The 23,380-nt window shown below is 40.0% G+C and overlaps 1 protein-coding gene across 2 annotated transcripts; it reads left to right on the top strand.

The window, feature by feature from the left end:
* The first annotated feature begins 39 nt into the window (after positions 1-39).
* Positions 40-22,878, top strand: Rab11a (RAB11a, member RAS oncogene family). Of its 2 annotated transcripts, NM_031152.3 has the most exons (5): positions 116-220; positions 9,534-9,729; positions 11,247-11,440; positions 12,442-12,522; positions 21,193-22,878. In NM_031152.3, the coding sequence occupies exons 1-5, from the start codon at positions 181-183 to the stop codon at positions 21,330-21,332; spliced, it is 651 nt and encodes a 216-aa protein (NP_112414.1). In that variant the 5' UTR covers positions 116-180; the 3' UTR covers positions 21,333-22,878. The 2 variants fall into 2 exon arrangements, with proteins under 2 accessions (XP_063122287.1, NP_112414.1); XM_063266217.1 differs by lacking the exons at positions 9,534-9,729; positions 11,247-11,440 and having other exon boundaries at positions 40-220; positions 21,193-21,577.
* The last annotated feature ends 502 nt before the right edge of the window (positions 22,879-23,380 follow it).

Genomic DNA, 23,380 nt, shown 5'->3' with positions numbered 1-23,380 from the left:
TTTCTCCGGAAGTACTTTCTGTGAGGGGCTGGGGCCTTTCGGAAGTGACGCAGACAGGGCGGGGCTCTTCACCGGGTCCGGCCGCTCAAGCTCTTCGCTCGGGTTACCCCTGCAGCGACGCCCCCTGGTCCCGCCGCCGTTACCACCGCCGCTCCCGCCCCTCAGCTCCTCGGCCGCGCCATGGGCACCCGCGACGACGAGTACGACTACCTCTTTAAAGGTGAGGCCGTGGACCACCGATAGCCCATTTGGGGCCGGAGACACTCCCGGGGGACCCGCGCAAGGCCAGCCCTGCCCAGGACAGAGTCCGCCTGGGCGCTTCCTTCCTGCCGCCCCGACGGGGGTCCCGCTGCTCGTCCGGGTACCCGCGCCCTTGGGAGGCCTGTCAGGCCGCGGCGCCCCTCGCTCTGTGTCCTCCCGGATGGCTGCGCTCCTCACGGCGGTGCAGTTCCTTCGGGCGTCTCGAGCCCCTCCTCTTGGATGCTTGCTGCTGGTCTCACATCCCCCTCTGACAGGCCCCTGCCTTTGCTAAGTACCTATATTGGGACGCCCACTGTCTCTATGGGTTTTTGTATTTTCTTTTCTGTTCGTTTCCCTTTCCTTCCCTCCTCGTGAGCCTTTCCTGGGATTCGGCCAGATTCGCCCGTCCCAGGGCCCCCACCCCCATCCCCGCAGACCTCGAGGTCAGTACCCGCGGACTGTCCCCTCCCTCCCCACAGACGGGCAACTCTGAGTCTCTCCTCTTCTCGTAATGTTTAGCGCTCCGGTGCGACCTGGCTTGTGGGAGGGAGAGAAGGGGAGGGTAAGAGGGGCTGTCCATCACTTCTGGCGTTCGTGCACTTGTCGCAGTGTCCAGCAGGCAGATGACTTCCCACCTCGCGGGGTTTTTTTTTGTTTGTTTGTTTGTTTGTTTGTTTTTTGTTTGTTTTTTACCCCTTTCCTTCTCTTGTCCCTGCCCAGCTAATCAGACCGGGATAACTCTTTTATTTGGCTTACGAGAAGGGGCTGCGGATGGGTGGTGGCTGTTATCCCTGCCAGACCTGAAGGCCCAGTTTCTGAACAGGAAAGGTTGTGCGCTGCACAAATACTAGCTAGCTTATCACTGTGGACTGGTTGCTTCCTGCTGCAATACTGGGAGGATCCAACAGGAAGGGAAGAACCCTGGTTGGCCACATACCTTTCCCAAACCGTGGGAGAGGGTTATAGTGGTAGCGTGCTCTTTTAGTCAAATCAAGAATTTATTACGGGGGGGGGGGGGGATGTGGAATCGGCAGACGAGAACATGGATGTAAATAGAGACTTGCTTATTGGTCGAGTCTGCGAAGAGGCCAAAGTGAAAGGATACAGTTCTCAGCGAAAAGAGAGTACAGTGAACGCTTTCTGTTCATGAATGCCTTCTCACTTTCGCAGTCTTGCTCTGCTCCTGAATTAGAAGGGCGGCCATCAGTAATTTGTTGAACAAAGATCATTACCAGAGAGGAAGAAGCCCTTGCTAGCAAAGCTTTACTGTGGAGGGTGGAGTTTCAAGAGTGTTAAGTGTGGTGAGTGTTCCTGACTTTGCCACTGGGTGCTAAGAATGATTGACTAAGTGAAGAAGCAGGAAACATTTCCAAATACTTTACAAGTCTTGGCATATTAGCTGCTGGTACACCCTTATCATTATTTACTCCTCGAAATATGCTATTTATAGGGTAAGTACCTTCAGTGTCTACCCTTACTACCATCTTGGAAAGAAATGTATAGATAAGAAGGTACCAAACTTTAAAAATACAACTAGAAAAGCCGGGTGTGGTGGTACAGGCTTTTAAAATCTCAGCATTGGGGAGGAAGAGGCAGGCAGTTCAGTCCAACCTGGTCTACAGAGTGAGTTTCAGGATAGCCAGGGCTACATAGTGAGTCCCTGTCTTTAAATAAATAAATAAATAAATAAATCAAAATTAAAACAAATAGGCCTGAGATGTTTATTTAAGGCATCTGAGATTATGTGAAATTACCTAAATCCTAAGGTTTAGTCAGTCAAGGGAGGCTTTTTTTTTTTTTTTTTTTGGTTCTTTTTTTTTTTTTTCCCGGAGCTGGGGACCGAACCCAGGGCCTTGCGCTTCCTAGGTAAGGGCTCTACCACTGAGCTAAATCCCCAGCCCCAAGGGAGGCTTATTTTTAAGTACTTTGTAATGGCATTTGGTATGTGAAGGTTGGTTATAGAAAGCTGTTTATTTTTCCCTAAGAATGTTAATTGATCCTAGATTGGCTGGAGGAATTAAAGTTTAATTTTTAGATTAGACCATCCTTTGAACAATGAGAAAACACAGGGGTTTTATGTTTCTTTGCCTTGTGACCTTGGAAAAGTTAACTTTTTTTTTTTTACATTTTACCTTTTGAGATTATGATATAATTATACTATTTCTCCCTACTCAACTTTTTGAGCCTTGGTTTCCTCAGTAAAGGAAATACTGTGAAACTTTTTGGGGAATGAGATAATAAGATTTAGCTCTTGCGAGGACTCAGTAAATGGGTATGAGTGAAGTGACAGTTCTTGTCAGACTTTTGAGCCATAAATCTTTATAAAAATTTAAAAATTGTATTTATTGATTTGTGTATGCTAATGTGTACTATAGCACATGTGTGGGTAAGAGAACACATTTTGGAAGTCAGTTTTTTCTTCTACCTAGACAGTCTCAGGGATCCAACTCGGGTCATCAGCTTGCATCAGCAAGCATCTTTACCCACTGAGCCACCTCACTAAATAGTAAATCTTTTTAAATTAAGGAACATGTAAGTTGTAATAAAGAAGCACAGAACCTAGGAACTCCTGAATTATTTCATGTCTACGTGGGTTCTGGTTTTATTTTTTGTATACTTTGCCATGTGAGACTGGGTGTTTAAAAATTCTGCTGAGATGAGTTTCCACTTTTTAGAAACTGCTACAGGATATGAGTCACTCTATTTTTTATTTCAACACTGATTACTTAGCCAATTTTTTACTTATACAATTATTTTAAATGATTTCGTTCTACAGAGATTTACTCCCTGAGATGAACCATAGCATTTCTACTTTTGGGAAGACTAATCTAGCACACTTAGAGTTAAGGAAACTGGGGTTTGTACATGGAACATGAGCGTATTTATTATGTGGAGTGGATTAGTCTAACTGGGAATGTAATGTGGGCAGATGAGGACAATGCTAAATTATGAATTCTTGAAGATTAATTTTTACTTATGCTTTGCAGTGAGACTTTAGGAGTTTTATTTCTTAGAAGCATGGCTGTTTAAAACCTGTTAACCTTGTACATAAACCAGTGTGGTTAAGGTGCTGTGGGGCACAAGTGAGATAGCTGAGTAGCAGGACAGTCAGTGTGGCACAGTGGGGTGCAGAGTCTCCCCCTCCTGGCTTTTTCTCTTGAGTCTCATTGAAGTCCAGGCCTCATGAGTCATCAGCTGATCGTCGGTAGCACCGTCTTGAAGTTGAAGCTTGGTTCTTTTCTTTCACAACTTTGGTTTAGCAACTCAGATTCTGATGAATCTGGAAAAACTTATCTAGACTTCAGCCTTATTGATGCATTTTATTTTAAAGACTTGGTGAGGGTTGGACTGTGAATGTGGTTGAGAATAAAAATCTTCCAAGCTTTTGAAAACCAGTGTGAAAATAGTGATTTCAGTTGGTAAATTTTAAAGCTAATATTCTGTAGGTGAAGTGAGAAGTTAAATTTTAGTCCAGAAATAAGCGTACTAGAGAAATATAAAACTAAATGTGGGCTGAGCTTGGTGGCTTATGCCTGTGATCACACAGTACTTGGGAGGCTGAGGCAAGTGGATAGCCATGATTTTGAAGTCAGCTTGGGCTATAGAATGAGACTATGTTTCAGAAACAAACAACAAAAACAATAGCAAAAATACTTAAATGTGGTTAAAGATAGAAACTAAATTAAATATAAATATATATATACACACACAGACATACTCTGCTTTTACAGTATTTAACGTTTTGATATTTGTGGTGTGTATAGTATATAAAGCATGTATGTAAACAAATTAACATTATTAGGTTGAGCTTCAGTAGATGAGGCTAAGTTTTGTGGGGGCATTATATTTAGGAATTATATTGCCATTCAGTTTATAGATATTGTTATGTCCATTCAGCCTAGGATATTAGTAATGGATATATAAAAATTTACTGGAACTTCCTTTAATTTCTTTTTGCATTTATTTATTTACTTATCTATGTGACTATTTGAATGTTGGGGGGTGTGCTATGGTGAGTGTGGAGGTCAGAAGTCTGTCCTTTCTTTCTACCACCAAGTTTGGCAGCAAACTTATCTGCTGAGCTATCTTTCTGGCCCGGAAATTGATTTCTTCAGTTGTTGGATATGAATGCACAGTATCCCACACTTTTGAGAAACAAGGGGCTGGTGGTAAATAATAACTCAGTGATAAATCATGTGCTTAGCATTGGCTTTAGGTTTTTAGATTCCCAGCGCCACTGGTGTATATGTGTGTGTGGGGGGGCAATTAAATGTTGTCATCTTAATGAAAGTATTTTTGCCTTGAAATTGTTTAATTTTGAGTCCACAAAGGTCCATTAAGTTTTTTTTTAAAGATTCATTACCAATAACCAATGAATTCTCTTTTGTTTGTTGGATAATTCCATCCATCCATCCAGCCAGCCATCAGTCAGCCAGCCATTGAACCTAAATAGATCACTTCTTGCTTTGGTTAGGAAAAAGAAAGAGCTCCCCTTATCATGTCACATTTCCGTATCTTTTTTTCATCCTTACAAAACTGGAATCTTCAGTCATTTAAGACATCCTTTTTCTTTGACAAGTTGCTAGTCTTTGGAAATTTTGTCAGTAACTAGTTGATATAACTATTTTATACTATTAGAACATTTGTGAATTTTGAATTGTTTACAAACTATTGCTATTTTTTAAGTAATAAAATTAATTGGTGTCATGGTGGGGGGTTGTTCACTTAGTATGGTATAAAGATTTGACCTTGATGAGATGGAAAATTTAGTCATTAGTTAAAAGTAGAGGTCAAAACATGAGCCAGGGAGCTGCAGAGATGGCTCAGCGATTAAGAACACTTGTTCCGGGGTTGGGGATTTAGCTCAGTGGTAGAGCGCTTACCTAGGAAGCGCAAGGCCCTGGGTTCGATCCCCAGCTCCGAAAAAAAAACACTTGTTCCTGTTGCAGAGAGAACCTTCATTCAATCCCAAGCACCCACAACCATTTTTTTTTTTTTTTAAGATTTAATTCTTTATTATTTTAGGTATATAAGCACACTGTCGCTGTCTTCTGACACACCAGAAGAGGGCATCGGATCCCGTTACAGATGGTTCTGAGACACCACGTGGTTGCTGGGAATTGAACTCAGACCCACAACCATTCTTAACCCAAGTTCCAGGTGACATGACAGGCATGACTGTAAAATACATACATGCACGTAGGCAAAACATTCGTACACATGAAATAAAATGAAAAACAGGGGTTGCGGATTTAGCTCAGCGGTAGAACACTTGCCTAGCAAGCACAAGGCCCTGGGTTCGGTCCCAAAATGTAAGGATGGCTAATATTTTAAAACAAAACAGCATGACTTAGTACTGGAGCTTCTGTAGGAAGTGTACACTGATTTCTGAAGGTGTTTCCCACCAAAAGATGGTGTCACCCACGTGCCATGCTCACCTTTGCTTTTTGACTTCAAATTGTGAGTGGTTTCTGAAGTACTATTTGAATTGGAGTGTCTGTGAATTAATTAGATGTCTTCTAATCTCTGGTTTTTCCTTCTGCACTATTTCATACCTCAAGTGAGTGAGTGTTGATGCTAGTGTGTGACCAGAAGTGATTCAAAGGAGATTTCCAGTCTCCTTCCTCCCTCCCAAAGTCTCATTTATTTATTTAAGTTTTTTTGGAGATGGGGGGAATGGGCTCATGCCATGGCGTTTATGCATAGAAGTCTAAGACAATTGAAGGAATTGATTTTCTCCTTTTTACTGTGTGGATTCATGGGATTGAACGCAGGTCTTTAGGCTTGGCAGTAATTGCCTCCACCAGTGAACCATCTTTCTGGCCTAAGTTTCTGCATCTTCTTGGAGTGACTGAGGATTGCTATTTAGGAAAGGTGTAGGAAGTTTTGACTGAAGCCCAGAGTGGGTTCTTGGCTGGGACCCTCTCCCTGCTCACACCCAGGAGTTGTGATCTGACCATCTAACTTCTTATACTAAGAAACAACAGTGAATGTATCTTATTAATAAGGAGGCTCTATTAATGTTGCTGGGATTCAGCTTCATACCTAGTAGTGGTGTTCGGAAACCAGCCTCTAATAATTCTGTAAATTCAGAGTACATTGTTTCTGTTTTCATGACCTTGACATCATTTTCCTGGTATCCAGTAAAAGCATTTAATGTCTGTTTGTTAGGGTACTCTCTCTGACTGACTACAAAGACAGAATTATCTTCTTTGTTACATGGAGTCACTGCTGCTGGGATTTCTTGCTGAATCAGCTGGTAAAGGAAGCCAGAAAGATAAGCATTTGATAATGCATGACTGTTCTAGGGATAGTTGTGAGTACCGTGACAAGAAAGGTGTGCTCTCTTTTTCCTTTGGCTAGAGTGCAGTCAGCCTCCTTTCTACACACACCACCAAATCCCAGTCTTTTGAGTAAAACATGACTTATTAGTCTGTGGCCTTAACCTTGCATGTTGATTTTCTAGTCTGATGCCTAAATCAATTAACTAGTTAAAAAGCATTACTAGTCAACCGTAGAAATAAATACAGTGTTCGCTAAAATACCAACAAAAAATTAATGCAGGGAAAATGTTATCTGTTCAGATTCTGTAAACCTCCAACCCCATTTTGATCTTTAGATTTATGTTTTAACCCAACTTGTCTGAAGTTGGGCATGATGGCACACACCTATAATCTTAGCATTGTGGAAGCTGAGGTAAGAGAGTTTTGTGAGTTCTAGACCAACCTAGGTTCCAGATTGAAACCCTCTCTTAAAACAAACAACTTGTTTTTCAGTTTTCTGTTTTACCCAGCCCCCACCACCACTCTCCCCTCTCCCTGGGAGACAGTGTTTCTCTGTGTAGCCCTACATGTCTTAGAACTTACACCTGTAGACCATACTGGCTTCAAATTCAGAGATCCCCCGCCCCCGCCCCGCCCCGCCCCGCCCCGCCCCGCCCCGCCCCGCCCCCGCCCCGCCCCCGCCCCCGCCCCGCCCCCGCCCCCGCCCCGCCCCCGCCCCCCAAGTGCTAAGATTAGAGGTATGTGCCACTGGCTGGCTCTGTTTCTTTTTGTTTGTTTGTTTTGTTTTTTTGATATAGGGTCTCACTTTATAGCTCTTATCGGCCTAGAACTCACAAAGATCTGCCAATCTCTGCCTTCTAAATGCAGTACACCAGTAAGTACACTTCTTTTTTTTTTTTTCTATTTTTCGGAGCTGGGGACTGAACCCAGGGCCTTGCGCTTGGTAGGCAAGCGCTCTACCACTGAGCTAAATCCCCAACCCCCAGTAAGTACACTTCTAAAAGAAGTACACCATGCCTGACTCTGAAATTTTTCTGTATGTGGGTGATTTGGTCTGCAGTTATATCTGTTAACTTCTTGTATGCAGTATGGGCAGAGACCAGAAAAGGGCATCAGATTCTGGAACTGAATTACAAACTGTTGTCTGGAGTTAAAGTATTGTAAGCTACCTCTGGGTACAAGGACTCAAACCTTGGTCCTCTGAAAGAACAGCCAGTGTTCATAACCATTGAGCCATCTCTCTAGCCCATGAAGTCCCCCCCTCCCTTTTAAAACATTTCTTAATTACATTTATTAGAACTGGAGAGGTGACTTAGTGGTTAGGAACTGGCTGGAACAGTTTCCAGCACCTATATTTGGCTGTTCACCAGTATCTGTAACTAATTCCAGCTTTCTTCTCTTCTGGCCCATACACATAGCATACATACTCATGTTTATAAACATAGAAAATTATATTCATTCACTTGTGTGAGTTCTGTAGTAGTATATATTTAATCTCAGTTGGGGGTTTCTACCCCGCCCTAGATCATTTAATTCCCAGATAAAAGACACAAAACTTGTATATTTATAATAAGCCTTTAATGCACTAGCGCTGGGCAGATATCTACCCTCTATGCAATTAAAATCTACTTCCCTGTTAATAACCTTGAGTTATAACTTGCCATGTTCCATCTAGGCAGCTCTTAACTCCAAGTGGTCAGCCCTCATGGCCATGTTTACATGACTCACCCACCATGTGGCGTGTTCTCTCACCTAGTGGTCTCTCCTCAGACCCCAAGTCTTAGAACCATAACTCTGCCTCTCTTCTTCCCAACTATAAGCTATAGGCATCGTTATTCACCAATCAGGGATAACTTGTGTTGGGGGGGGGGCACAAGGTCACATAGCATTGCTTGGGTCTATACCTTGTCCCTGGGGGCAACCAGTGCCAGTATTTAGTATTACAAAACATAGCAACAGACCAAACCTCAACTGAGTTCTGTGCTCAAGTGGAGACTAGGGCAACTTTTGGAGTAGGCTTTCTTCCACTGTGTGGGTCCTGGATATGGAACTCTGTAGTCCTCAGGTTTGGTGGCAAGTGCCTTTACTTGCTTGCTAAGTCATCTCACCAGCTCTATTGGAAGAGTTTCAAAGTAGTCACACTTGAGGTGAGAAGTTATTTGTAAATAAACTGCCTTCTATAAAATTCATAGGAAGTATAATCAAAATTCATTTTGAAAATTTTTTTCAAGTCCTAAGTGAAAGTGTTTGCCCTCCTTCCTTGCTTTGGCTTTGACTCAGTATGTCAGAATTGTGAGCTTCTTAGGGCTCCTGTTTGTCTGCAGAGAGGTGGGGTGCCCCTGTGCCGGTCTGTGAACTGTAACTATTAAAGATGATTATAATTTCTATGAGCAGAGCAGCAAAGCTTGGAAGTCTCATGCCTCATGTTTTAAGTGTGTTTCGGCTCTCTATCCCCCCAGTCTTTACTGACAGTAGTAGAACATACACACTTTCCTACTCGATGCACTCGCTGACATCACACGTTGTTATTTACTTTTCAGAATGCTTTCTAAGGTAGTGAGGTTGGTATAAGTTAAAGGTAATTGGTGTTTGCATCGGTGCCTACAGTGTCCTATGATAAAAATGGCATAATTGCATTTTTAAGGGCTGGGAATATAGCTTGATTTGTCAGGCTTTTACTTACCTTACATGAGTAGGGCACTGGGTTTGAGTTCCTAAATAGGAAAAAAATAAAGAGGGGGATTTTTTCTTTAGATTGGGTGCTATATCTGATCTGTGCTAAATAGATGAAATGTGAAAGTCATTATGAAGACAGTAATAGATTAAGAAGAGTAAGTGATTGGTTTTAATTGATTGGTCATGGATGTAAACTATTAAGCATTATGCTTCTTTAAAAATCTTTGGTTTGTTTATTTTGAAGCCAAACATCCTATTAAAAGCATGTTAGTATTCTGAATGTGCTTGCCTTCATCCAGCTTATATTATTATTATTTTTTTTTGTCTTCTTAGTTGTCCTTATTGGAGATTCTGGTGTTGGGAAGAGTAACCTCCTGTCTCGATTTACTCGGAATGAGTTTAATCTGGAAAGCAAGAGTACCATTGGAGTAGAATTTGCAACAAGAAGCATCCAGGTTGATGGGAAAACAATAAAGGCACAGATATGGGACACAGCAGGGCAGGAGCGGTACAGGGCTATAACGTCTGCGTAAGTTCATGGTTTTCAGTTCTGTGTAGGTTGGTATCAAGTGAATTGCTGACTTTATTTAGGTATTGGGAAGGAACAGTAGTCTTCCCTTAACCTTACAAGATGTTCCACCTGCCTTCAACCACAGATTGTATTGAACCCTATATGTTTCTCTCTTTTTTTTAAAATTCATTTTATTTTATTTTTATTTTTATTTTTTTCAGAGCTGGGGACTGAACCCAGGGCCTTGTGCTTGCTAGGCAAGCGCTCTACCACTGAGCTAAATCCCCAGCCCCAATTCATTTTATTTTTATTCATGTTTTGCCTGCATATGTGTGTGTGTACCATGTTCATGCTTAGTATGCATGGAGGTAAGAAGATGGAATCAGACTCATTGAAAGTATAGTACTTTCCAATGGCTGCGAGCCGCTGTGTGGGTGCTAGAACACAAGCCTGGGTCCTCTACAGTGACGGCGAGTACTCTTAGCTGCTGAGCCGTCTTTGCAGCATCCTGTACCTTTTCTCTTAGTAGGCCCTTTTTTCTTTGTCATGTCCTAATTGCTTTTGGGGGCCATTATTAAATAAACTAAGGATTACTTGAAGACAGAAAAGACCATAAATACTGGGATGGCTACAAAGTGACTTTAACAGGCAGGTAGTTTATATAGTGTGGGTACATTGGAAAAAAGAATGAGTCATGTGCTGGCCTGGATGAAGGGGAACACTGAGGAGTTTTGTCACAATACTTAAAATGGTGGCAATTTAAAGCTTATGAATTATATATTTCTGGAGTTTTTCATTTAATATTTTTGGCCTGTGGACTACTAGGTATAAAACCTCATATAAGAGATGACTACTGTCTACCATATCTGGGGTGTGTGTGTGTGTGTGCACGTGTGCGCATGTGTGCATGTAGATCTGGTCTCACCTTGTAGCATGGTACTCATTATGTAGCCCAGGCAGGCCTCAGACCTCCAGCACCCAGGACAGTTATGTGTCACCACCCCTCATGTGATATTAGGAATTTTCAGAAATGTATTTACAAGTTTGTATTATTATTTTTAAAAATCTCTTTGTGTGTGTATTCATGTGTGTTTCTATGGATGAGTATATGAGAGCACAGAGGGAGTGTATGTTAGTGTGCATTTATACCAGTTACTGCTGTGTGGGTAGAAGTCAGAGTACATCCTTGGAAGATGGTCCTCACCCTCTTCCTTGTTTGAGACAGACCGTGTTTGTTTTCAGTGCTATTTATGCCGGGATAGCTGACCTGAGAACTTCTGGGATTCTCCTATTTTAGCACCCCGACTCCTCAACTCCCCCATATCAGGAGGATGAGGATTACTGAGTGCTAGCTGCCATGTCAGCTTTTACATGGGTTCTGGAGATTTTTAACATCTAAGCAGATCTTCATGCTTGAATGGCTTTACCCCCTGAGCCATCTCCCCAGCATTATACCATCACATTTTGGGTTCTTTCTGGTGGTCATTTCTATTTTGTGATTGTCTTCTGAGAGTTACATATGTTTCTGTTTGCAGATACTATCGTGGAGCAGTAGGTGCCTTATTGGTTTATGACATTGCTAAGCATCTCACATATGAAAATGTAGAACGATGGCTGAAAGAACTGAGAGATCATGCTGATAGTAACATTGTTATCATGCTTGTGGGCAATAAGAGTGATTTACGTCATCTCAGGGCAGTTCCTACAGATGAAGCAAGAGCATTTGCAGGTTAGTAATATAAACTCCACAGTAGTACAGTGCTTCTGCATCTCTCAGTTTGAACAGTACATCTCTCTTCTTTAACAATGTTCTATGTGAGTCTGAAAAGTAGTATGTCAAGGAGTGTCGGAGACTGACAAGGATGTCCCTACTTAAAAGCTGAGCACTTTGGGCTTCTTATAGGATCTGCTTATTTCTAGCTGCCTTTCTGGTAGAGGAAACTACCAGAAGAAAACAGCACTGCATCGGCTAGGAAGTCATGATGTTGTATTAGTGAAAATATTGTGAGTATTTTCCTGTAATTTAAAATTTTTCAAATAGAACAGAATTCTAAATGAATATGTTTCTAGCTATGTAGTTGCTAGGGAGGATGGTTAGGGGTGGAAATAGTGGGATGTTTGATAAGTTTACTAAATTTTGAATAGTTTCATTCATTATTATTGGCGGTATTTATTTATATGCAGAAGTACTTAGAAGATAATGAAAATTTCTTAATGTTACTTTTAACTTACTGAAGTAAAAGTAAAATAGTGTTCTTATACCAGAAGTTGGTACCATTTAGGTTTTTTTGTTTGAGATACTTTCTCATGTTGCCCAGGCTGGTCTTGAATTCCTGGCCATGCCGAGCTAGGTCTTAGCTTTTTTATCTTCCCTTTTGTGATTACAAGTTTATCAGATCTGCTGTTTTAAAACTTGGAGAAAGCTGGGCAGTGGTGGTGCATGCCTTTAATCCCAGCCCTCTGGAGGCAGAGGTAGGCAGATCTCTGTAAGTCCCAGGCCAGCCTAGTATACAAAGGAGTTGCAAGACAGCCACGGCTACACAAAGAAATCCTGTCTTGAAAAATCAAAAAAACAGCTACCAAAAGACACCTTGTGGAAAATTGGGGAGGTAGGTCTGTGATAGAGGGCTTGCCTAGCATTGGTGAAGCCCTGGATTGGATCACCAATCACCAGCACTATTAAACAGTAATCAAAATTTACCAGACTGAAAATTTTGTTTCTCTTCACAGAGAAGAATGGTTTGTCGTTCATTGAGACATCTGCTCTAGATTCTACAAATGTTGAAGCTGCTTTTCAGACAATTCTAACAGGTGAGGCCTGGGTTTTCAGGTTACACCAGTGGGAACTGGAGTTTTAGGAAGTGAGTTAAATAAATTAGTTATGATTGTTGTGCCATCTGACATGACTATCATTAGACAACTGTAGCGTGAGATCCTTGTTGCGCATAGCTACAATTCTTGCACGCTCACTTCAGCCATTGTGGATTCATTTGGGGAAACATTCTTTGAAGATAATTTGTTCATTTCCTTGTGTTCAGACCTCAGTCTATACTTCATGTCAAAGAGACAGAGTTATTGTTCTTAGGTATGTTCTTCTCCTTTTAAAATGTACTTTCATAAGGTAAATACTGAGATCCTGACCATAGAAAGATGGAAATGCCTCTTGAAGTTAGAAAACGTTTGGCTGGAGAGGTGGCTTAGCATTTAAGGGTACTTTGAGTTCTTCCCCAGCACCTGAGTTGTGTCTCAGCACCCAGGTGTGGGGGCTCCCAGCTGCCTGTAGCTCTAGCTTCAGGAGATCCCCATGCTTAAAAAACATCTTAAAAAAGAAATTAGAAAAACCTAGGGAAATTACATCAACAATTTTAAGTGGAGAAAGAAAGCATGGATACCTCTTCTGAGATAGCAGGAGTGTGTTCTTTGTTCAGCCCAGTCCGCACGTAGGAAGGTTTGAATGAGTGCATGGCCAGGGACAAAGTTCATGCTATTTCGGAATGTGAGTAACCAGGTCAGCTTCTTGGAAAAGAAGACATTTCTTCTGACTCATATTTACTTTGGCTTTATTAGAATAAACAAATTATTAGTATATTTGATCCATTAGGAAGTACTTTCATAGATTGTTTTTCAATACACCTAAATTATACATTACTTTTAAGAACTTATGAATTAGAATCTAGTCAACACATAGTAAGAGTCTTATGTGGTGTTCTGATAAATTGATATATAGAATTGTTTAGTTTCCTATTGCAATGTAACAAGTTTTAATGCTGTATTAGCACTTGTATTAGAGATGACCAGAATTTTAACTTTTAAAAAGTATTTTTTTATTGTTTAAAGAAACTGTGTAGTAAGCCCAGGCATTTAGATTATGGAGTGAAAAGCCTGATTCTTCCACTTATTTTTGGAGCTATAATATTGAGCAAGTTATTTATTCTTTCAAAGGCTTTAATTTCTTCATCTGTAAAAGTTGGATATATATGTTGGGCTGGAGAAGGGCTCAGCAGTTGGGAGTACATAGTTTTCCAGGAGACTGGAGTTTGGTTCCCCGTACTCATACCAGGCTATGTAACCACCTGTAACTCCAGCTCCAGGGCATCTGACACGTCTTCTGGCCTCCACGTACACATGAGAACAAGAACACATAGATATACACATGTACACATAATTTAAAATGAAGTTTCTGATACATCTTGGTGAGTTACTATTGTCTTCATGAGAGAGCTTGTACTTTTCAGTTTCTGGAGTGTGATTTGATATGGCTTAATTGAGTTTGTTATTGCTAGGTAGGCGTTTTTGTTGTCTTGTTTGTTTTGTCTTTATTCCATAGAAAAGACTGAACTGTCACTGATACTTCAGTATTTCCCCAAAAAATATGAATTAATGCTTGTCAAGGTATTAACTCTTCTTGGTACATAGCAGACATTTGATAAATCAGTACTTAAGTAGCTATTAAGGAAAATCAACATGTTAAAATACATGGAAAAAAACAACTTTTAAAAATAATATAAATATTGGTGATTTGAATGTATTTTATTTAAAACAATCCTTTTTCATTGTTTTGATTTGTGTCTTAGTTGTGTTGCAATTGCTGCAGTGTAACCTTGTGACCAAAAAGCGGGTTGGGGAGGAAAAGTTTTATTTAGCTTACACTTCCAGATCATAGTCCATCATTAGAGGAATCAGGGTTGGAACCTAGAGGCAGGAGCTGATGCAGAAGCCATAGAGGGCTTCTGCTTGCTAGCTTGCTTCCCATAGCTTACTCAGCCTGCTTTCTTACAGATCCCAGAACTACCAGCCCAGGGATGGTGCCACCCACAATAGGCTGGGCCATCCCCCACTGATCACTAATGGAGAAAATGCTTTACAGATGGATCTCATAGAGGCATTTTTCTCAACTGAGTCTCCTTCCTCTGATTATTCTAGCTTGTGTTAAGTTGACACATAAAACCAGCCAGTACAGTTCAGTTCAGTTCTGTTTTGTTCTGTTCTGTTTTGTTTTGTTCTGTGTATTCCTGGCTGACCTGGAAGTCAGAAATCTACCTGCCTCTGCCTCTGGAATGCTGAGATTAGAGGCATGCACCATTACCAGCATAAAATTGTTTTTTGTTATCTGAAGAATAATCACTATGGAGCTGGAGGGGAATAGACAGTTTGTGGCACCAGCAGCTTTTTTAAAGAATCTGTTCTGAGTGATCTCGCTGCAGATAGTTTTAAGTTTGCAATATTTTATTGAATATACTGTATGCCTACAAGTCCCACTTTCCTTCTGTTTTCCACTGTTTAGGCCAGGCCAAGCTTGAATGTTCAGAGATCCACCTACCTCTGCTTTGGAAGTGCAGAGAAGAAAAGCATGTGCTACTACACCTGGCCTAATTTTTAATTTTTTTTTAAAAACCACGTTTTATTTATTATATAAAGTATGGGGCCATAGTGTTCACAGTGTGGTAGCCAAAGGACAGCACCTTTTAGCATGTGTGTCATGGGGCAAGTACTCAGGTCATCAGGCCTGGTGGCAGGTTTCCTTTATCTGCTAAGCCAAAATGTAAAATTATTGGAAATGTTTTGTAGTAGATCCACACTTTGCTCACATCTGAGTTGTCTGGTTACTTTTAGAAGTAAGTCACTAGAGCCAAGGTGGGCTGATCAATTACTGCAGTCCTGCTTTTAGGTGCAGCTTTGTTTTTTCCACCTCAAGTTCACCAGGAGATTGGGTGGGGGAGGGGCAAACTGTTAGGGATCCAACTCTGTCTTGAACACTGTCCCAGCTGAGTTCATCCCTAAGAGATGATTTTTAAACACTGTTTTTTTATACCCTTTTAATTTTAACTTTATATTTTGGCAATTTCAGAGTTGATTAAATCTTACAGTAATAGCATAAAGAATTTGTGAGTACTTTTACTCCATTTCCTTAATTATTAGTGTTTTTCCTTCCCATTTACTTCTCCCTTCCCTACGAAGATAAACACACACACACACACACACACACACACACACACACACACACACACACACACACACACACACACACACACACATACTATGTGTAAGTAAGTGCTGTGTGTACTACCCTTTATCCCTAAGTCATTTTTATTGTTGTTGGGTATTTACTAGAAACAAGTACTTTCTCTGTCAGAACCATAACATGATGATTTAAATCAATAGTTTGATAGTACATCAGTCTTTAGCTACAAACCTTACTCAGATTTTGTCAGTTGTTCAATTGATAAAAAAAACAAAAAAAGAAACCTGGACTCATACTCAATGCTGTTCAGCTGTCTGGTCACTGCTTGGCAATAGTCCTTTAATTTTCCTTTCTTCATCAACCTTGGTATTTTTGAGAGGGACAGATCAGTTGTCATTTCTTGGATTGAGTTTATCCAGTGTTTCTTTATGGTTAAATGCAGGTGTATAGCTTGTGGTCTGAACACCATAAAGGTGGTTCAGCTCATCATGTAAGAGGCTCATGATAATGTTGTTTGTCTTACTAACTGGTAGTTCTGACTTTGAACTTCAGTTCAGGTGCTTTTAGCCAGATTTCTCTGTGTAATTAGTAAATTCAAGGGAAATTTCTAAATTGAAGACTAAACTCTTAATTCTATGGCTGAAATAATTTTAATTAATGTAACATACTGGTTCTTTAAAACAAATCTAAAGCCATTTAGGGGTACACATCTGCAGTCCCAGTACTTGGGAGGCTGTATGTATGTGAGGTCAGCCTGGACCATATAACAAGACCCTGTCTCAAAATAAAATAAAAATAAGGGACTAAAGTTGTCAGGTATTAACTTCATGGAAATATTGAAAATTGTTAATTTTTCATATTTTTATTTATTTCTGTGTTTACGTCTGTGTATATGTATGAAGACCAATGCAGGAGGCAGGTCTTAACTTCTACCATATGGGTCCCAGGGATGAAAGAAACTTGGATCACTTTTACTCATTGAACTCCCTTGCCAGCCAAGAACTGAGTCTGTTTTCACTAGGGGCTAGTAGCTTTGTTCTCACTTGCTGCAGAAAATGTAGGACTATTTCAAATGAGAATCTTTTTTGACCTTCAAGAAATGTACATGATGAACAGGCGATTTGAAAAGCATAATAAATAAGAAGCTTCTGTAGAGGCTGGCGTGGAATTACCCAGGCTCCTCCTGGGTTTTAAAACTTTTGAGGAACTAAAGATGTTTTTAAACTTTTTTTTATTTTGTGTATGCTTACTTGAGTATATGTATGTGTACTACATGCCTGAGGAGATCTGAGAGGGTGTCAGATCCCCTGGAACTGCAGTTGTAGGTGACTTCAGCTTCCTTGTGAGTGCTTGGAACAGAACAGTGCTCTCCGCCAGAGCAGCCAGTGGTCTTAACACCTGAGCCATCTCTCCCTCACCCATGGAACTAATGACTTATATAACCCTTCTTGTTCTTTAATTTGGAACAGTTGTGTCTAATTTCCTTAGAATTATTTTGCCAGCCAGTCCACGGTTCAGGTAGAGTACAAAAACAGACTTCATGTCTTTTTAGGTAGTTTGTTTTTAAAGCTATAATATATTAGGATTATGTCTAGATCTCCTATAGCAGATTCTGATAGAAGAATAGACAAAGCAGGATTGCTTTTTTCTAATTGTTCCTAACCTTTGGGCATCTTGAAAAGGGACTGCATGGAAATTAACTGAACACATTCGTTTGGTTCTAAAGGAGAACAGGCCCCTGAGAGTGAAATAAGGAACCTACTTCTGACTTATCACATTTCTGCCCCCTCCCCCATGCTGAAGTAACCCTTTATAATCAGACCCTGCTGAACAGTTCATGTTTGCTATTTTCTTATCAAAGAAAATAACACAAGAGATTTGAGTACATTAGTTGTAAAACTCTTTAGAACTGTTTAGACAGGATTTAATTCCTTTTGTTTATTGCCTTGTTAGTGTTTTTCAAAAGTAGATACATTTTTGGTGACAAGAGAAAGCACAGCAGTGGCACCATTTCTAGAAGAATGCAGCACTTGTAGACTGTCACAGAACACTGCTCAAGTTTCTTGCTTTGTAATGAGATCTCTTTAATTATTTACCTCTCTTTCCTCTAAGAAGTCTCCCTTTGTCTCTCTTTCAGTGCTGTATGCATTCTTAATTTATAGAGGAGTTTCTGGTGTTTTGGATTTGTTTTCCTAACTTAATCTTCAGAACAACTTGTAAAGAAGTTAAAACTTAACAGGGATCACATATTTAATGTTTTCTTTTCAGGAAGATGATCTATCTAGTTAGGTATTAATGGATAACGTAAAGAGTGAGTGGTAGTGAATGGTATAGTTTAACCACAAGTAGTTGATTCTCATTATTCCTTAGTCTTGAGCCTCAGTCAGGGAGCTCTACTTCTTTGCCCTGGACAGATTCCTGTTCCATTCTTTTCTATTTTCTTTTCCCTCCCTCCCTCCCTCCCTCCCTCCCTCCCTCCCTCCCTCCGTCCTCCCTCTCTCCTTTCCTCTTTTACCCCTCATCCCTGTCTTCTCTTCTTTGAGATAGTGTATCACTGTGTAGCTCTGGCTGTCTAGAACTTACTCTGTAGATGAGGTTGGTCTCAAACTCATAGAGATCCACCTACCTCTGTGTCTCAAGTGCTGAGATTAAAGGTGTGTGCCACCAAATCTGGCTTTTTTTTTTAAGACAAGTTTTTAAATATTTATTATCTGTCGTGGTGGGGCTCATTGAGTGCCACAGTGTGAGAGCGAAGAGCAGAAGTCAACTTGCAGGAGGTAGGCAAGGTTCTTTCTACCAGTTGGCTTCTGGGGATTGTGCTCAAGTTGTCAGGATTGGGGAAAGGTGCCTTTATCCACTGAGCATCTCCCTGGCCAACCCTATCTTTCCCCCAACACCATACCCTTTGTAGTGTTGTTATTAAACTTTAATCAATAGCTTGTGTTTATTGTATTCTTTCTCTCCTGATGCTGTTTCACCTTTGAACCACTACCAACCTTCTCAGACAAATGAGTGCTTTCGTTAGTTTATCTATTAACACGTGTGTGTGTCCGTGTGCACGCTCACTGAATATGTGCTTCGTGCGTGTGGGTGATGGAAGAGGTCAGAAGAGGGAGTCAATTGCAAGCCACCTGCTGATAATTGAACTCAAGTGCTCTGGAGGACTAGCAGGTTCTCTTAAGCACTGGGCCATCTCCAGCCCTACTTACTAAGTTACTGTTGCTTTACTTTAGGGAAATTGGTTTTGTTAATTTATTTATTTTTAATTTATGTGTATGAATGCTTTCATTTATGGATATGTGTACCACATAATATACCTAGTGCTCATGAAGGCCAGAAGGCATTGAATTCTATGGAACTGCAGTTACAGTAAGCCTTCATGTGGGTACTGAGAACCAAACCCAGGTCCTAGAAGAGCAGTAAGAATTCCTAATTGCTGTGACATCTCCTCAGTACCAAGAAATTGATTCATCCCTTGTTGTATGGCTTCCTGCTTACCTAAAACAGAATAGTTCATACTAGCCTGTTTTAGTAATAACCATCAATGTCTGTTTCTGACCTGTGACCTTTTTTTATTACTTTGAAATAAATCCCACATAATATGTCATTTCATTTGTATTTCAGAATATATACCTAAAAAATTGGGACTTAAATAACAACACAGCCACTAAGAAATTCATAGTAATTCCTTATGCCATCTGTTAATCTAAGCAATAATAAACAGTCATGACTTTTTAAAAATCAACAATTTAAAATAGGATCCAGATAATGTTTGATAACGTTGCTACATTATAGTTGGCTGATGTGTTTTGCAACTTTTTTTTTGGTGGGTGAGTGGCACAGGATCTTTCTACATACATAGCCTTGGCTGTCCTAGAACTCAATATATTGACTAGTCTGGCTTCAAACTCAGAGATCTGCTGTCTGCTTCTGCATTCCCCAACCCTGCAACTTGAGTGTACCACCATGTCCAGCTTTTTTGAAACATTTTGACCATGTAACTTTTCATGTTTTCTTTTTTTTTTAAATGGTGTAATTTTAACATTTTATCTCATACAAACAACGCATGTTCCTACATAGTCACATTGTAGATCTAAAAACCAAGTATGTCTGTAGTGTTTCTAATGGGCAGCTCTTATTCAGATTTCCCAAGGGTATTAATACACTTAATTAACAAATATTTATTGAATTGCCTTTTGATGTTTTTAATGACAAGGTCTCACTCTATAGCCCTGACTGGCCTGGTACTCACTCTGTAGACCAGGGTGTCTTTGAGCTCACTGAGATCTGCGTGCCTCCATCTCCTGATTAAAAGCTATGGCTCCATGCATAACCTTGGGTTTTAGTTTTTATATAAATAGTTAGCTACCTAATACAGGTAGCAGGGATAGAACATTCATGCTTATCTGAGTCTGCATTTCTCCTATTTCTGCTTGAGCAAATTCACCAAGAGTTGTTTTGTCAGGGACACATGGGACCTGCATAGGAGGAGTACATTATGTCTTTCCTAGTACATCTTACTGGAAGGCTGATTATATTCGATTGCCCGTTTGTAGAGTTTCCCTACTTTTTGATGATATTGCTTGGGAAGGAACACTAGAAGGCAAGATGGAGGCCTGTGTTCTCTGTTCTTGAGAAGTGGATTGTTGTTTGATTAGGTGGTGCAGTTCAAGGCCACTTTCAGGGAATTTACTGTAGGTACTGAGAGACGTTCAGTGATACGTACTTGGATGAGTAGTTCCTCAAGCATCAATTCTGGGGACCTAAAGCACCAAATAAAGCCAATAGTTTTAGGCTTTAAAAGATAAATGTTTAGTGGAGGACTACAAGATAAATCTTGATACATGTCATAAAAGTAAAATAGTAAAGGTGTATGTTAAGATGATCTCTTTTGAATAATTAAGTGTAATTTAACCTTAACTCCAGACGTAGACAGTGGTGAACAGAGGGCCCTTTCTCTGCTGATGCTCTTTTGGATTTTAATGTTTGAGAAGTTGTGTTCTTCCCTACAGGACCTAGAAAACAGCTAGGTATATCTGATAGTGTAGATTTGTTTCTTTACAAGTGTGAACCTTTGTGGTGGACTAAGTATATATTTTAAGGATTTAATTCAGATCCATGCCTGTAACTATGGAAGTGTTTAATGCAGTTTAGTTAACAGCTGAAGTTTCCCCTCTGAAATGGTAGAACCTTGTTACTCTCCTTATGTAACACAAATTGTTAAAAATAATGCTTTAATTCTAGTTAATGGCTATTTGAAAATAAAACCTTACTTTTTGAGACAAAGTCTCCAGTACCCCAGGCTGTTTTTGGAACTTGCCGTGTAGCTGAGGTTGGTCCCGAACTCCTTATTCTTCTGCCTCCACCTCCCAAGTGTTGGGATCACAGATGTGCACTACCATGCTTAGCCTAAAAATAAAATGTAAATGTGTATGTTTCTGTTCTGTGTATCTTCTGTCTCTTTGACACAAAGTCTTCATGGGTTTACACACACTGTTTCTGTTTCTTTTGTCATTCAGAGATATACCGCATTGTTTCTCAGAAGCAAATGTCAGACAGACGTGAAAATGACATGTCTCCAAGCAACAATGTGGTTCCTATTCATGTCCCACCCACCACTGAGAACAAGCCAAAGGTGCAGTGCTGTCAGAACATCTAAGGCGCCTCTCTCCCCTAGACGGCTGTGTATAGTCCATTTCCCAGGTCTGAGATTTAAATATATTTGTAATTCTTGTGGTCACTTTCTGTGTTTTATTACTTCCTTACACTTAAGAATCTTCCCATGTCTTAAGTCTTTGATTTGGCTTTATAAAATCCTCAACTTTGTCCTGAATGACTGCAGTTCTTTTTCATGCTATGGCTTCTCTAGCCTTAGTTTAATAAACTGAATGTTTGAAGTCCTCAGTTATTGTTTACTCTTCATCATGGAAGCCTGTCACTGTAGGACAGAATAGAACTCAATCACTTGAAGTTCAGACCTCCTATTGGTCCTGATTAAATCTAAGACAACCTTAGAAATAAGCTATTGTTTTGCCTCAGAGCAGCTTGTAAGACATTCTCTCTAATACAGTACATCTGTTGACAGATCTAAGGATTGCCCTGTAAACATAACAGCATTTTGAGAGCTTGAAGATTTCCCATTGCGGAAGTCAGTTTCTAAAATGCCTTAATAGGTCTGTGTTGTAAATTTTTTCTTTAGTTTTTGTAAGCATCAAAGATTATGGGGATTTTTTTTTCTGGAAAAGAATTAATAAACACAAAGGACTGTTATGGTTTGCATAGGGCGTGGTTATGTGGTCAAAGTTACCCTGCTGCCTGGTAGTCTAGTAGACTTCTGTCTGAGGTGTCTCTGTTGCAGTGATCGGCAGCCAGAGTAGCTTAACCAGTCTCCTTTCCTGGCAGTAGATTGTGTGGTATTTTTATTGCTTGTGCAGTAACTAGCTTATGCTGGTAATATCACATTTTGAAGTGTTAATTTTGTTTTTAAACCCGTCTAGTAAGTGAAATGCAACCTAATTTTATCACCATATTCACCAACCAGCATGGGTAATTATTTTAACAATGCTTATATTTGAGTTCTGCAGTGTATAATGGAGTATAGTTCAATTAATCCTTTGGTTTTAGTATGTCTAAAGAATACAATGAGAAGTTAATTTATGCTCAAGTGGTACCACTTAAAGGCATGTGTTCTTTTAGTATGTAAAATGAAATAGTACCTTGAATTTAAGTAGAATGTACTTAGGCATTGTAGGGTCCTGAAATAGATTTTTCCACTACATAATTGAAATCAATGGAGCAACTAGTTTCACATTAAAATGTACACACTAATACTTAGTTTTACTTCCTTGTGGATAATATTAAGCACTTACTCTGAAGTTTTCTGAAAGTTAACTGCAAAGACATTATTAAGGATGGTGGGATACCTGCAAAAGCTATGTGGGCTTACATAGATGACTGTGTTTCATGGTGAAATCTTCTGTCTTTTGCAGTGCTCATGATGTGTGGGGAGCACAGAAGGCATTGCTATAGTCAGTCATCTTGTTTTTCTTTTGTAGTTATTTGTTTTAGTGTATTGGTTATAAAGATACTGTCTATTTATAAATTGCTACTTTGTATTTTATGCATGCTCTGTATTTTGCCTATTTTTTTTAGCTATTGATTTGGAGTATATTCTCATCCTAATAAACAGTTATAGGGGGACAATTTCCAGTGTTGTCAGATTACATTTTTCTTCTGAATGCTTTGGATGTAGCCATGAAAATCTTGCTTCTGATGGGTGAGAAGATAAGTCCTTGCATTGCTGAGTAAGCTTGGATTGGGGGCAACAGTCAGTTCAGGTAGACTTTAGATCTGCAGTTCAGTTGTACTCTTGAGAAAAATATTTCTAAAAATGGTGGTGACACAGTCTCTGTACTTTTTTTCTAACAGTGTCACTAGACACAGCAAAAGCTTCCATCTCTACTAAAGTTTACAATAAATTTATAAAACTAAGAAAAAGAAATTATGTAGTGAATGAAAATGACTTAAGAGTAGCCTTTTTTTTTTTTTTTTTTTTTTAAAACCAAGAATAGATTTAGATGCTACTTGCACACGGTGGATTTTGGGAGACCTCCAAGCAACATTAGGTATTAGAAAGTGACATTGTTTGCATGTCAACAAGAGTTCATGTTGCGTTAGAACTCGGGAGACAGTGTCCCAAGTAAGAAG

Source organism: Rattus norvegicus, chromosome 8, assembly GCF_036323735.1.
Source record: "Rattus norvegicus strain BN/NHsdMcwi chromosome 8, GRCr8, whole genome shotgun sequence".
NCBI lineage: Eukaryota > Metazoa > Chordata > Mammalia > Rodentia > Muridae > Rattus > Rattus norvegicus.
This window is presented reverse-complemented; position numbering and strand designations above follow the sequence as displayed.

Bases quoted from the DNA above. Each gene is read 5' to 3' on its own strand.
- Rab11a (NM_031152.3), top strand. From the start codon at position 181: ATGGGCACCCGCGACGACGAGTACGACTACCTCTTTAAAG. The intron at 9,730-11,246 runs GTAAGTTCATGG...TTCTGTTTGCAG, and splicing joins TACAGGGCTATAACGTCTGC to ATACTATCGTGGAGCAGTAG. The intron at 12,523-21,192 runs GTGAGGCCTGGG...TTTGTCATTCAG, and splicing joins TTTTCAGACAATTCTAACAG to AGATATACCGCATTGTTTCT.